This window comes from Coccidioides posadasii, chromosome 3 (genome assembly GCF_018416015.2).
Source record: "Coccidioides posadasii str. Silveira chromosome 3, complete sequence".
Lineage (NCBI taxonomy): Eukaryota > Fungi > Ascomycota > Eurotiomycetes > Onygenales > Onygenaceae > Coccidioides > Coccidioides posadasii.
Window position 1 is genome coordinate 4,739,362 of NC_089409.1, and position 13,164 is coordinate 4,752,525.

Sequence of the window (13,164 nt, forward strand, 5' to 3'; positions counted from 1 at the left end):
TATGTAATTGTTATTTACATTGATTTACCAGCATTCTCATATAAATAGATTACACTAGCGAAACCACGCTAATTTGCACAGAATCTCCGGATGGGGGAAAAATGGAACCTTTGTCGCGTGTAATTATGTAATCAGACAGCCAGCTGTGGGCGGCCTGCCTGCGAGAGCTCCCTTTCAAGATGCGACGAAACAACCTCTCTCTCCTCCCTCACGACCTGATATCCTTCATTGCACACACTGGCTGAGGAGGTGCAGATAAACTGACCTGGACCAAATTGAGTTTATAATTTTCAGAACCATGGCTGCTGTATGAGCTGTTTGCTTCTCCTCCACTTGTGTCGCCAGTCTCTAACTTTTGTACTAGGCAATTTCTACAGTCGCCGAGAGCAAGGAGCTCAGAGGTCTGAATCTTGTCGCCGCGCATTCCCATATTAGAGGGCTAGGTGTTGATCCCGATACTCTACAGCCCCGCTCTTCCTCACAAGGCCTAGTTGGCCAAGAAAAGGCGCGAAAAGCTGCTGCGGTTATTCTCCAGATGGTCAAGGATGGGAAGATTGCTGGACGCGCCGTTTTGATCGCTGGCCCGCCAAGTACCGGAAAGACCGCCATTGCGATGGGAATGGCGCAGTCGCTAGGGCCTGATGTACCGTTTACCATGGTCGCTTCGTCCGAACTGTTTTCCCTTGAGATGTCGAAGACGGAGGCCCTTACCCAAGCATTCCGCAAGTCTATTGGAGTGAGAATAAAGGAGGAAAGTGAAATTATTGAAGGAGAAGTGGTGGAGATACAAATCGACCGCAGCGTTACTGGGGTATGTAGCGGAGGACCCGAGATCCTTTTACCTTTTGCGATGAGGCCTCTAACTCGTTATAGGGTAATAAACAAGGCAAACTGACGATAAAAACCACCGATATGGAAACAATCTACGATATGGGAGCGAAAATGATTGATTCAATGACAAAAGAGCGTGTTATGGCGGGTGACGTTATCTCTATCGACAAGTCCTCTGGCAAGATTACGAAGCTGGGAAGATCTTTTGCTAGATCCCGAGATTACGATGCCATGGGTGCCGATACGAAGTTTGTTCAGTGCCCGGAGGGTGAACTTCAGGTCCGTAAGGAAATTGTTCATACGGTTAGCCTGCATGAAATCGACGTTATCAATTCGAGAACGCAAGGCTTCCTCGCCCTTTTTTCTGGCGATACTGGTGAAATACGAAGCGAAGTTCGGGATCAGATTAATACAAAGGTTGGCGAGTGGAAAGAAGAAGGAAAGGCCGAGATTATTCCCGGAGTTCTGTTTATCGACGAGGTTCATATGCTGGACATTGAATGTTTCTCATACATCAATCGGGCCCTTGAAGCCGAGCTAGCGCCAATCGTGATCATGGCAAGTAATCGGGGCAATACCAGAATCAGAGGGACAACCTATCGATCTCCTCATGGTCTCCCGCTAGATTTTCTGGACAGGGTTGTCATTGTGAGCACCCAGCCATACACTGGAGAAGAAATCCAACAGATACTGGCTATCCGAGCTCAAGAGGAAGAGATCGATCTCACACCGGATGCATTGGCTCTTTTAACCAAAATTGGCCAAGAGTCGGGACTACGTTACGCTAGCAACATCATCACAACGTCGACTCTGCTCAGCCAGAAACGAAGATCAAAAGACGTGGGAATCGAAGACGTGCAGCGCAGTTATCGCCTTTTCTATGACCCTGCTAGAAGTGTGAAGTTTGTGACTGAATTTGAGAAGCGATTTATTGGTGACGAGGGCCAGGTCAATTTTGCTCACACCAATGGTGATGCCATGGACACCTCCTAATTGATGATTTTCTTTTCTTGAACTGGGTATGGCGCAAACGGCAACTAGGATGCTAAAAATATCACAATCGCGTATTATATGAACGGCGCAAAAAACAGGTCTTGGGTTACTGGCAATAGCAGACCTTTTTCTTTTCTGTTTACTTAGCTGAGGCGATAGAATAATTGATGATCAAGAATGCTGCAAACTCCTGCTCTTTGTAGCCCACAGATTATAGTACAAATCAATATTTTCATAGCTGTCATTGAGAGAAAACAGCAGCGCTGTTCCAGGTTGTACAACCGACTTTGCGGAACTCAACGCCACCGTCTCCAAAATATCCGGCATTATTCCAAGACTCCATCGTTGTCTTTTCATATGGACCGTGCGTTGCGCCGCCATCGCGAGCATCCGACCAGCGGAATTCCCACATCGCATTCTCGTTGTCTTCTGGCTCTGCTGATTCTGTCCTTGGCGGATCAACCCACTCTTCGCCGGTCTCCCTCCGATATTGTCTTGTAAGCATTTCTCGCTCTGTATCATATATTTCTGTTTGTCCACGGCTGAGAAGGATATCTGCGGCACCTGTGATTTCTTCGATGGCACGTTTGCGAGCTGCGTCTGCAGGGTTTTCCTCCGTCATTTCCACGTCTTCTGCGGCGCCGTTAGATTTCTTGTGCTTATTTTTTTGTTTGTTCTGCCACTTGGGGCGACGTTTCTGTCCTTTGCCTAATCGGGCCAGGGCATCCAGAATTGTTTCTCCTCGATGTAGGCTGGCGATCAATGTCTTTAGAACATCGCCAGTTAGGATGCTGGCATCGGCGATAGATTTCTGTCGACGTTCTTCTTCTCGTTTCTCCGCCGCCGCTCTGGCTTTCTTCATGTCCTTTTTCGATAGTCCTTCCAACCAGCTATCGTGAATTGCATCTGGATCGGCGGCTTTTCGAATATAGTTTCCGGCTTCATCAAAACGCCCCTCTTCCTGCTCTGATCTCATATTAAATGCATCAAGAAGTGGTGCGTGAGTCTTTTTTCCGCCAGCACCCAGCTCTTTATCAACGCCTCCAAGATCTGCCCGGCCTTCCTCGTCGGTATCGCTCTCGCTCGAATCCTCCTCCACAGCTTTTCCTTTGCCTTTGCCCTTGGGGTCTATGTTGTCCAGCCTGACCTTACCACCGCTTCGAGAATTGTTTACCTGTCCCTCTATTTCATCATCATTCAGAAACCTGACCTGCTTTTTCGCTTTTCCCAGATCATCCTCTGGAACTCCCATCTCCTCCTCAACTTCTGCAAACATGTCGTCCTCGTCCACATCGTTTTCTGCTTTGCTGGACTTAACTCTAGCCTCTGCGCGCGCGTCAAAGTTTTCGTTTTCACTGTCTGAGTCGTAACCATCGATGTTTACTGCATTGCGCTTTATTCTCTGACCGCGTCGTCCGATTTCATCTGCATCGAGGACGGCATCTTCTTCGGTCGCATCAGGGACTAGTGTAGACGGATTGCGGAGATCGAAGCGGGCCTTTTTGGTGGACGACGGACCGTCGGGGTCGTATTCGTTGTGATGCTGACGCGCGTAGTCGTCGGCGGCGCGTTTAGGGCGAGCAATAGTGTTTGAAAGCATCTTATCCCTTGGGATTTGGAGACCCTCCTCCGGGTGTCAACTTGGCCTGCGCATGGGACCGCCTGTCTTTGATGGATGTTGCCTTCGAGCTTCTTGGGGGGATTGCCAAGACGTCAAGACCGTCACTGCCAAGCCTTGCGTCACAGCCCGCGAAGCAGCTCGACGGGACAGTCAGGCAACAGACAACGGAAAAATGCACGAGACAAAAAACCTATCAGCCCGCTCTAAATAATGTTCTAACACCCTCAATATCAGACCAAGGCTTTTGTTCTCAGCGTCTTTCACGAACTGTTATCTTTCCTTTTTCGTCAGCCCCCAGCATCCCACTTCGTCTTGACTAATACGTACTCGACCTTGTATGCTTGTCTCCCAACATTCAGCTTGTACAGTGATTCTTTTGAATGGAAATAAGAATTAACGGTACCCAGTTATGGTAAGCTTCTTTACTAGTATTTTACTTGTTCAATAAGGCTTAAAGCTGACATGTACTGACTTCCTCAGTTTCAAGGCGGTTATTACGAGGACAATGACCCCATGGATGGAGTGTTCCATCCAGGGCTTATGCGGCGCGCTGGGCATGCAGCTCGTCGGTTTGATGAATACTATCGATGCTACCCCGTAGCTATGATGCCGGGCCCAGAACGAGAAGCTGCAAATCACGGAGGGAAGGTATTTATGCCAGCGAGCGCCCTGGACAAGCTTACACGACTCCATATTACCTATCCTATGCTTTTTGAAGTTCATAACGGCGCGAAGCAGAGAATGACACATGCTGGAGTGTTAGAATTTATTGCAGAAGAAGGAAAAATTTACTTGCCATTTTGGGTATGAGGAGACCTCCTATCTCCTCCTTAGCTATTGAAGGCTGACCGGTGGTCCGGATGTAGATGATGCAAACCCTACTGCTGGAGCCAGGAGATTTACTACAAATAAAGTCGACAGATTTGCCACTAGGACGCCTTATAAAACTGCAAGCTCAATCCACTTCGTTCCTAGATATCAGCGATCCTAAAGCCGTCCTCGAAAACGCATTCCGCAACTTCTCATGCTTAACTAAGGGTGATGTTTTCACATTTTCCTACAATGATCAGACATACGAGATGGCCGTGCTGGAAACTAAGCCAGAGAACCCTGAAAACGCTATCTCGGTGCTCGAGACAGACCTGGAAGTGGATTTTGCGCCCCCGCTTGGCTATGAGGAACCCAAACGGCCCAGCGGCACAAGTACGCCGTCTAGCATGACTAGTGCCGGTCTACCACTCGGTGGTATGCTTCATCCACATGGTACGATGGCGCAGTCAATCAATTATGCCGCTATCGCACCGGAGTCAACAGACGCAGCTCGAGGAGCAAAGGCCGTATCCTCTAACTTCCTACATGGCGGACAGCGTCTCAATGCAAAAAAGGGCAGCAAGCAGCCTACGCCCAAAGCATCTACCCCAGTCTCAGGTGTATCCACAAACGCGCAGCCACCCGCCCCTGTGCGCCGAACGAATGGCCCTCAACCACTTCGATTACCACCAGGGAAGCTCTTTTTCGGTTATGCTATAAAGCCCGTTCAAAAGAGCAATGAAAACGGGCAAAAGGAAGGGGAAAAGCATACGAGTTTCTTAGGGGCCGGGCAATCATTGCGAGGGTCGAAGAAAAAGTAATAGCTGATTTTTGAACTTACAAACATTTAAGCGTTGAAATTAGGCCCAGATGGAACCTGGCGTAATCCAGAAATATATGGACAAATTGCGACTGAGCAGTGAAAATGAGATATGAAGTTTAGCGGGGAGCCATGTAGGCATGGGAGCCTTACCAAGTCCAAGGAAGTACTGTTTCGGATGTCACTGTCCAGCAGTCGATAAACTGGCTATTGGAACAATAATTTTTCTGCTTCTTTCTTAATAGATCGCCTAGGTAGGCAAAAAGGCCAACCACACAGGGGATGAATTCAATTATCCCTAACTTGGAACGTTTCCAACCTTGGAAGGTTATCGGCGGTCGGTCTAACTATTCCTCCGCCAACGCACTCTGCCGCGGCTCAACACTTTTTCGCGTGTCAGGGGCATCTGCAGCGAGCTCCGTCGTCCGTAGTTATTCAATCGATAACTGTTGGGAGCTAAAGGCAGAAGCCATCCTTTTTAAGTTGAATTTACTTGCGGTTTTCTGTCTTGGATACATGGAGCATAGATTAACCATCCTGCTCAAGGTTGACGGTTACTCTCTCTTGGAATCTGTATAAATACGCTCGATGAACGTATATCTACTTTCTTTTTCCTTACATAAAACGTATCAAAGAGACATCCGTCCATTATCTAGCTGGTCCAATTTCCAGTGATATTCATATCTTCTCTCTATTCTTATTTTTAGTCCGAAGATTCCGAGCTTGTCCACACACATGCAAAAATGGCCTCGAGCATCGAGCAAATCGTACCGCCAATATTCAGCACAATGGCCCAAATTGGGCCTGGAGTATACATCAGGGACTTTCCTCAGACCTTGGAGAAGCGCGACAAGTCCCCAACAATCGTTCTCTTCTTCTGGATGAATGCGACACACCGCCCTGCAGGCAAATATATAGCCCAGTACACGCAGATAGCGCCTACCGCGAGGATCATTTCAATCTTCACATCCGCTTCGGACTTCTTCATTCGAAATTCAGACGTTGCGCAGAAACGCCGGATTGCTCCCGTGCTGAATGCGATTTTGTCTACTGGTGGCTCAGGAATTGGTACAGACAGCACCGGTGAACATCTATATATTCATACTTTCTCCAACGGTGGATCCACGACGCTACGACACCTGGCTGCTTCATACCGAGCCACCACGGGTAAACCGTTACCCGTGAAGGCGCTGCTTATTGACAGCGCTCCCGGAAAAACCTCCATATCGAAAGCTGTCCAAGCACTTTCGTACAGTTTTCCCAAGTTCTTCCTGTGGAGGGCTCTGTTGTCTGCGACTGTTTGGACTTGGTTACTTGTTTTGACTACTCTGGGGAAATTACTGAGGAAGAAACATCCTTCCTTCCTCTTGAGGGAAGGGTTGAACGATTCGAAGCTGATTGATGGAGGAGCGGAGAGGTGCTATGTCTATTCAAAAGAGGACGAGTTGATTCATTGGAGAGATGTAGAAGAGCATGCAGAGGACGCACGTGCCAAAGGGTGGAATGTTTCAAGGGAGATGTTTGAGAAGTCGCCCCATGTGAGTCATATGAGGACGGATCCCCAGAGGTATTGGAGAATTGTTGGGAGGTTGTTGAAGATCGCTATGGGTTAAGGGAAAGAAAAGAGGTAAATCCAAAAAATACACCCCTTCAACAGTGTCTGCAATTTCTAAGAATCTGAAAGAACCCATTAGATTAGATATCCCTTAAGGTTGGATTTCAATAGATATTTTGACGCTCATCAGTAAACGGATAATCGTCTCTATATCGAAACCTGAACGTTGATCGTTTCTAGAAGATGAGGGTAGATACATGGCGAAGAACAGGAGGCGCTATCAACTCTAAATGTTGGTGTCATTGACCAGTTATGCGTATTTCCTCGTGTCCAATCTCTTCCAGACATCATGATGAAACAAACGCAACATACAAGCAATACGATAGCAATCGTGGCCAACATAACGTTCAAAAACCTTTCTAGCTCTCCAGAAGTGTCCCATCACACCTCTTCATCCAAGACCTCGACAATTCGCTCATACCGCGAATGTTCCCAATCATCAGTAACAGTTTCGGCGCGAGGCTGCCTGGCTCTCTTTTCTGCAGTGCTAGAAGAATCGGCAGCTGCAGTCTCGGTAAATACGTCATCCTCTTGCTTTAGGCCGACAATGTTGAAGCAAGAGCTAGTTTCATGTGGTTCGGCTTTGGGAGCAGCCTTGATCGGAGTTGCGGAACGCTCATTTTTAATGAAATGTGAGCCGTCATCATCATCATCATCATCCAACAGAATGCTATGTTCAATTGAAGCTCCTTTTCCTATCATCTGGGTTTTAGACGGAGCGGTGTACGGAGATTTTACCCCTTTTCCAGCCGAACCGGGCTTTGCCACTCCACCGCGACTATTGGTTCGAGGGGTGGCAGTGTTCGGAGCTCGTGCAGTTCGCGGGGTGCTAGGAACACCGCCAGCTCGACAGTTATTGTTTCTTCTCGGGGTCCTTTCTGTCATGCTCTCGGCCATCCGACGGTATTCGCGGAAACGGTGCTGGAGAGAGTCGTACGTCGCTCCCTGACCGAAGTAAACAGCCATGGCCCGGTAATCCGGCTAATAGAGGTGTCAGTACTGTTGGGACTGTAAGGAACAAAACCACAGGATTCGTCTAAAGACATGTGCCAGAATTAATATACCACATAACAAAAATATGTGCTCACAGTAAAGCCAGGGTGGGATGCTAGCAATGCAGCTATCAACCGTTCGAGGGCATCCTTTGTCCAGACCACTGGCATCCTTTCTTGGTCCAAAGGAATCAGCAAAGAAAAGCACCAGTATGGCTAACTCTTGTAGGCTTGGGGAGAGATGTAAAAGAAGAAAGATGCAAGAGCCTGAAGACCAAAGAGATGAAGAGAAAGTGGTTGCGTAGGAAATTTGAGCAACACAACTTTCCTTTCACAGCTGACAGCAACTAGCGCCGAGAGGAGTCGCTTAGGTTAGAGGTGCATGCCTGTGTTAATGTCGTTCGACCAGCATAGAAGTGCGAGCTAGCAAGCAGATGCTGCATGCAAACCACATATACAGCTGCTAAGTAAAAGTGAAAGAGCAGACTAACATGCAGAGCACTTCTGGCATGTTGACTCTAGGACCTGGCAAAATGGAGATCTCAAAGATAATGCAAAGACAATGTCATTTGGAAAATTGAGGTTAGTCTCATTGTTGCCATCCAACAGAGCTATATGCTCTTCTTCTTCTTCAGAGGATGGTGGTGTTTGGGAACAAATTAAACTTTGATTTACTTCGAAATACTCCGACTAACATTTATATCTGCGTACAAAATCAAAGGGCGACGAATCCTCGTCTGAAGAGTTGGGTTTAAGTCTGGAGCATGACGGCTGGGCTGCTCAGAGACACATCTCGCGATGGTATGGATGTAACCTGTTGAGGAACATTCCTAGATAGATGTCCGACGGATACATCTGTACCCAACTCAGTAACGCTCCAACCTTAGGTTAAATCGACATTGACAGTTAAAGACAAAGACGTATGACCGTCAATATGTTACACATACCCAATGCCAGATGGGCGACTGAACCTGAGGCCCAACATGAAACCTGAACCGACGCCGTTTATGTCTTCAAACACCCAGGAACCGAAAAAGCGACGACCAATCGCCTCATGCTTAATTCACAAGCAAACTCTTCTTGTCGAAGATATTGATCAAGGTAACCTAGTGCAAAAGTCAGCTTCAATTCCAACGAACAGCCAACCCAGGGAAACGTACCTCAGCAAACACCGGGCTCCCATACCAAGTGTTGCCAAGCAGATTCGGCTCAACTGAAACCTCCCTGAGTCCCCTTGACTCCAAATGTTCCCAAAATCCAAGCCATTCCGAAAGACTCCGTGGAAGCAAGTAATTGGTCTGGGGCGTGGCTTCCCACACATGTGTCTCGACCAGAAGCTGTCCGAGTGGGAGGTCCTGATCCTGGAAATCGGTCAAAAATGAAGTGAGGGCACCGAATTCTGATCCCTCGATGTCCATTTTCATAATGTCAATGTAATTGTGACCATTCATTTTCATCAAGTCCTTCACGGAATAAAATGGCGGAGAACGGTCCGTGTCAGTCACATTGCTGATTCCAGCCTGAAGGAAATGAGCGCGGGAGGCATTTGATTGATCAAGGTTCTTTGCCCACGAGCCGACTGAGAAGTCGTATCCCCATATCTCGCAGTTGGTACGACGCAGGACGGCATCCTCAAAAGCAGAATCATCGCTCACGCCGAAGGAATAGACGATGCAGGGTCTATTCTTATTTGCTTCGTATCGGCTCATGCCGCAAACCCACTTTCCGCCATCGCCTTCTCTACCAACACGTTCGAGTTCGTAAGGGCAATTAAAAGCTGGGTAGACAAAATCATAAAGTGTATATGGGGCAGAGTATCCCTTCGGGAATCTGCGGGAGGGGGACACGAGAAAAATAGTTAGCAGGTATGATAATGGTGATGATAATCGGACTGTGTGCATTGGGCAGTGGACAGCGGTTCAGGGCATCAACTTCACCGGGTGGCCGGTGCTGCTTACTTCCGATCCTTTCCCTTATTATTATCATAGAAGGCCTTCATCTTCTTCCGACCGTTGATATTCTCTATCCATAACCGCTCATATAGTCCAAGTTTGGCAACCAAGTCACCATTGAAGGCGCTCTGCTTGCTCAAAGAACTAGCAGCCTTCTTGAGTGATGCCCCATTATCAGAATTAAATGCTGCAAAAAGAATGACACATGCAATAGCGAATGTGATAAAAAGAGGGCTACAAGACCGAGCCATAGCGTCAGACTCTAGACAAAAAGGTAGCCTCGAGTTTTGCGGAGAAGAAAAGAGGGAGAGGAAACAGCGAGGATTTCCGCAGCGTTGAAACTAAGGGTCTAAAGCCATCTGCAAACAACCCAAGGAAGAGATAGAACAAGGGGTAAAGAGGACAAAGGGAATGCAGGAGGGTGCTCCAGATAGCAAGGACATATGTAAATCAAGGTTATCATCGCTCTTGATTCGCCGATCTCGCCCAAGTAACTTTCTGCTCCTGATTTTTCGTGGACGGGAGATAAGTATGAGCGGAATACCTCGTTTGTCCATCCGAATGCTGCGTCATTCGGGGGCGGACTGCGGAGGAAAAAGGCGGTTGGACTTGTCTCAGACACGATGGGAAGTCTACGCCGTAGAAGAACATTTTCCTCGGAAGGTTCAAGGGAGAGCTTAACTAACAAACTATGCAAAGTTCGCCATGAGGAGCCGATTCAATACGAAATAAGTTTGGAGACCATCCATAGAACGTGCAGAACTGGGCGCAGATGAGCGTCAGACGGCCTTGGCCGCAGCGTCATCATCAACGATTTCTTGTCTGTCGATCTTGAGAACGCTGAGCCTCAAAACGTATCTCGAGCCGGCCGATCGTGGAGATGCTTCGCAGCGAAACCTTGAAGATGAAACGCGATCCCTTGATCACCCAAAAAAAAAAAAAAAAAAAAAAGAAAAAAAAGAAAGGAAAAGGAAAAGGAAGAAGAAAAGCAAACTCGTAGTCCAACCTTGGGTGGCTTGCGACTGTCTCTCTGGATGAGACTATTTTGGTTCTTTTCCGACACTGATTGAACTTTGTTCCGGCAAATGGGCAGCCCAAACACATGGCGCAAAATCTCTAAATCTGGACTGAAACACGTAAGAAAGACTCCGTATCTGTGACTTTGTCCCCTTCCCCCAGAGTGGAACATTTCTCCGCGTTGTGAGATCATTCCTTGTTGATGTGGGTTGAATGTCGGATGGGAACAGCAAGCTACAGGGTAATTTCAGCGCCATCTCATCGGGTATATGGAAGTGACTGCTCCGCATGTATGTAGTTTGCCGGGGTCGTAGGACAAAACTGGTAGTCAAACCGTCACCTCTCGTGGTACCCTGTCCGGTCTGCCTTTTTCGTTGCGGCCTGAGGAACTTGTCAAGATTACAGAGCGTCGGAGTACAGAAACGCAGACTTCTGACACATGGAAGCCAGCAAATAATAATAATTCCCTTTGTTTCGTGGCGGTGCCATCTGGATGACGAACACCGGTGGAGGTTTGTGCAGCAGCGCTGATTGGGTGGTGATGCATGTAAAGTATCAACCAGGAACTCAATCCTCGAGGTCCCTTTTTTCCATTGCCACCAAGAGCCGCCCTGGTGCTTGTGCTCCAGTCAGGGGAGCCGACCATGCTTTATCAAAGACGTCAGGGTGCGGTGTTGACGACGTTTCGCATGCTCGACGGGGTAGTTAGTTAACACTCTGGCGTGAAAATCTTGAGATGTGTCAGAAAATAATTTGCAATTGATGTTTCCCGTCTCCTTTTTGGCGCCCTTAATAGTCATTTCTTTGCCTCAAACGATTCAGCTAGTTAACTCCTCCGTCCCTTGCTTCGTTCACTGAAATGCAAAATCAATGGCGGTGGATCTTTACCTTGTGAGCTTGGCAGCATGGGTGCTGGCGAACGCAACAATCGCCTTCAGGCGATGGGACGGCAAACGTTCTGATGTCAAGATCTCGGATACGGTCCGCAATGCCGCGAATCAGACAGAATTAAACCTCAAGTACACATATTTTGTCGTTTATATACTTGTTGTCGCTTCGGACTGGTTGCAGGTCTGTTGTTTCCGGGCCCATGGAAAAGTACCCGAGTATTATCTACTGTGACTGACGGCACGAGGTTGGCAGGGTCCGTATCTCTACCCGCTCTATAAACAAACGCTCCAGCTCCCCGAGAACATTGTCGCAGCTCTCTTCTCTACCGGCTTCGTTTCAGGAGCACTTAGCGCCACATTCGTGGGCAGTCTTGCTGATCGCTATGGAAGACGGAAGGCCTGCCTTTTCTTTTGTGTGATATACAGTCTGTCATGTCTGCTCACGGTTTCCCCGAGCTCAGTTTACCTTTTGTTTTTGGGCAGACTGCTCGGGGGCATTGGGACCACGCTGCTTTTCACGGTGTTTGAAACATGGTTAGTCGCCGAGTTTCACCGATTGGAACTGGAGAAAGAAGGCGCCGAATTGAATGACCTTCTCGGCACTATGACTATATTGAATACCATCGTTGCTGTTGCTTCGGGGCTGCTGAGTGAGCTTCTTGTGGGATGGACTGAAAGTAAACGGTCGCCTTTTCTGGCAAGCATTTTCTGCCTGGGTCTAGCATTTTTTGCCATTCTTAGGAAATGGGTTGGTTTTTCAGTCCACTAAATTTCGGTTCGGCTGTTGGCTAATGCCATCCGTAGGGTGAAAACTATGGCGATGAAAAGGTTCTGAAAGGCGACTCCAGCGCTACTCATTTAATGGACGGTATTTCGGCTGTGATAAAAGGTGAGGGGCTTTGCACTCTGTTCGCTTGTCACGCTCGCAACTGATATCAAGGATGGCAGACGGTCGCGTTCTGACCCTAGGAATTGCTTCCACCATTTTCGAAGGAACAATGTATCTATTTGTCGTGTTCTGGTCCCCTGCAATAATCTCGGCTGAGCGGGCAGCGGACACGTCCGTTCCTCAAAACCCTCCTTTTGGGCTGATATTCGCCAGTTTCATGGCAGCCATGATGTTTGGTTCTCAGGTCTTCGCATATCTCATGCGACCTTCGTCTTCTCAACTACCCCTGGAGCAGGGCAATTCCCCTCCTCCTGCATTGGTACGATCAAGCTGTTTGCTAAAAGTTCTTCTTCCAGTCGCAAGTAGCTGTCTTTCTTGGAGTGTCTTGTGTCCCACGAGAACATCGACGTTGTGGGCTTTTTGCCTATATGAGATGACAATCGGCGTCTATTTCCCCAGTATGGGTGTTTTGAAAAGCGTACTGGTCGATGACAGGCACAGAGCAAGCATATATGCGCTTTTTAGGGTGCCCTTGAACATCTTTGTTGTTGCTGGGCTTGCGTTGACGAAAGAGGGTAAGTTGCTATTTCCAGACCTGCAAGCAGCAAATAAGCTGACACCCATTCAGGAGAGGGGTATCGCAATACGGTGTTTCTAAGTTGCAGCGCACTGCTACTAGCAGCCATGGGATTTGCACATCTCTTCCTCAAGCATTGATTTTTTGAGTTTTATTG

At 48.0% G+C, this 13,164-nt stretch overlaps 7 protein-coding genes across 8 annotated transcripts; 4 read left to right on the forward strand and 3 right to left on the reverse strand.

The window, feature by feature from the left end:
* Positions 1-298: 298 nt before the first annotated feature.
* Positions 299-3,480, forward strand: RVB2 (RuvB-like protein 2; the record flags this gene model as incomplete). The annotated part of the gene is made up of 3 exons (XM_003069550.2): positions 299-307; positions 365-811; positions 874-3,480. The coding sequence occupies 3 exons, from the start codon at positions 299-301 to the stop codon at positions 1,822-1,824; spliced, it is 1,407 nt and encodes a 468-aa protein (XP_003069596.1). The 3' UTR covers positions 1,825-3,480.
* Positions 2,066-3,424, reverse strand: D8B26_006483 (uncharacterized protein; the record flags this gene model as incomplete). Its single annotated transcript, XM_003069549.2, has 1 exon — positions 2,066-3,424. The coding sequence occupies one exon, from the start codon at positions 3,422-3,424 to the stop codon at positions 2,066-2,068; it is 1,359 nt and encodes a 452-aa protein (XP_003069595.2).
* A 131-nt stretch (positions 3,481-3,611) lies between the features above and the next one.
* UFD1 (ubiquitin fusion degradation protein) lies at positions 3,612-5,284 on the forward strand. The gene is made up of 3 exons (XM_003069548.2): positions 3,612-3,857; positions 3,926-4,249; positions 4,312-5,284. Exons 1-3 carry the CDS (start codon positions 3,855-3,857, stop codon positions 5,074-5,076), a joined length of 1,092 nt encoding a protein of 363 aa, XP_003069594.2. The 5' UTR covers positions 3,612-3,854; the 3' UTR covers positions 5,077-5,284.
* A 579-nt stretch (positions 5,285-5,863) lies between these two features.
* On the forward strand, positions 5,864-6,763 carry D8B26_006485 (uncharacterized protein; the record flags this gene model as incomplete). The annotated part of the gene is made up of 1 exon (XM_003069547.2): positions 5,864-6,763. The coding sequence occupies one exon, from the start codon at positions 5,864-5,866 to the stop codon at positions 6,686-6,688; it is 825 nt and encodes a 274-aa protein (XP_003069593.2). The 3' UTR covers positions 6,689-6,763.
* Positions 6,764-7,071: 308 nt separating this feature from the next.
* D8B26_006486 (uncharacterized protein) lies at positions 7,072-7,853 on the reverse strand (the record flags this gene model as incomplete). Its single annotated transcript, XM_003069546.2, has 2 exons — positions 7,072-7,671; positions 7,779-7,853. 2 exons carry the CDS (start codon positions 7,851-7,853, stop codon positions 7,072-7,074), a joined length of 675 nt encoding a protein of 224 aa, XP_003069592.2.
* A 470-nt stretch (positions 7,854-8,323) lies between these two features.
* Positions 8,324-10,195, reverse strand: D8B26_006487 (uncharacterized protein). Of its 2 annotated transcripts, XM_003069545.2 has the most exons (4): positions 9,641-10,195; positions 8,843-9,512; positions 8,630-8,788; positions 8,329-8,537 (listed from the first exon to the last, which is right to left on the reverse strand). In XM_003069545.2, the coding sequence occupies exons 1-3, from the start codon at positions 9,883-9,885 to the stop codon at positions 8,741-8,743; spliced, it is 963 nt and encodes a 320-aa protein (XP_003069591.2). In that variant the 5' UTR covers positions 9,886-10,195; the 3' UTR covers positions 8,329-8,537; positions 8,630-8,740. The 2 variants fall into 2 exon arrangements, with proteins under 2 accessions (XP_065981274.1, XP_003069591.2); XM_066125193.1 differs by having other exon boundaries at positions 8,324-8,788.
* Positions 10,196-11,279: 1,084 nt separating this feature from the next.
* Positions 11,280-13,147, forward strand: D8B26_006488 (uncharacterized protein; the record flags this gene model as incomplete). The annotated part of the gene is made up of 5 exons (XM_003069544.2): positions 11,280-11,722; positions 11,795-12,289; positions 12,346-12,430; positions 12,490-13,005; positions 13,059-13,147. The coding sequence occupies exons 1-5, from the start codon at positions 11,522-11,524 to the stop codon at positions 13,145-13,147; spliced, it is 1,386 nt and encodes a 461-aa protein (XP_003069590.1). The 5' UTR covers positions 11,280-11,521.
* Between the last annotated feature and the right edge of the window lie 17 nt (positions 13,148-13,164).

Coding starts and splice junctions, on each gene's coding strand:
- UFD1 (XM_003069548.2), top strand. Junction 4,250..4,311: donor AAATTTACTTGCCATTTTGG/GTATGAGGAGAC, acceptor GTCCGGATGTAG/ATGATGCAAACCCTACTGCT.
- D8B26_006487 (XM_066125193.1), bottom strand. CDS start 9,885: ATGGCTCGGTCTTGTAGCCCTCTTTTTATCACATTCGCTATTGCATGT. Junction 9,513..9,640: donor AATAAGGGAAAGGATCGGAA/GTAAGCAGCACC, acceptor CCCCTCCCGCAG/ATTCCCGAAGGGATACTCTG. Junction 8,789..8,842: donor GGAGCCCGGTGTTTGCTGAG/GTACGTTTCCCT, acceptor CTTTTGCACTAG/GTTACCTTGATCAATATCTT.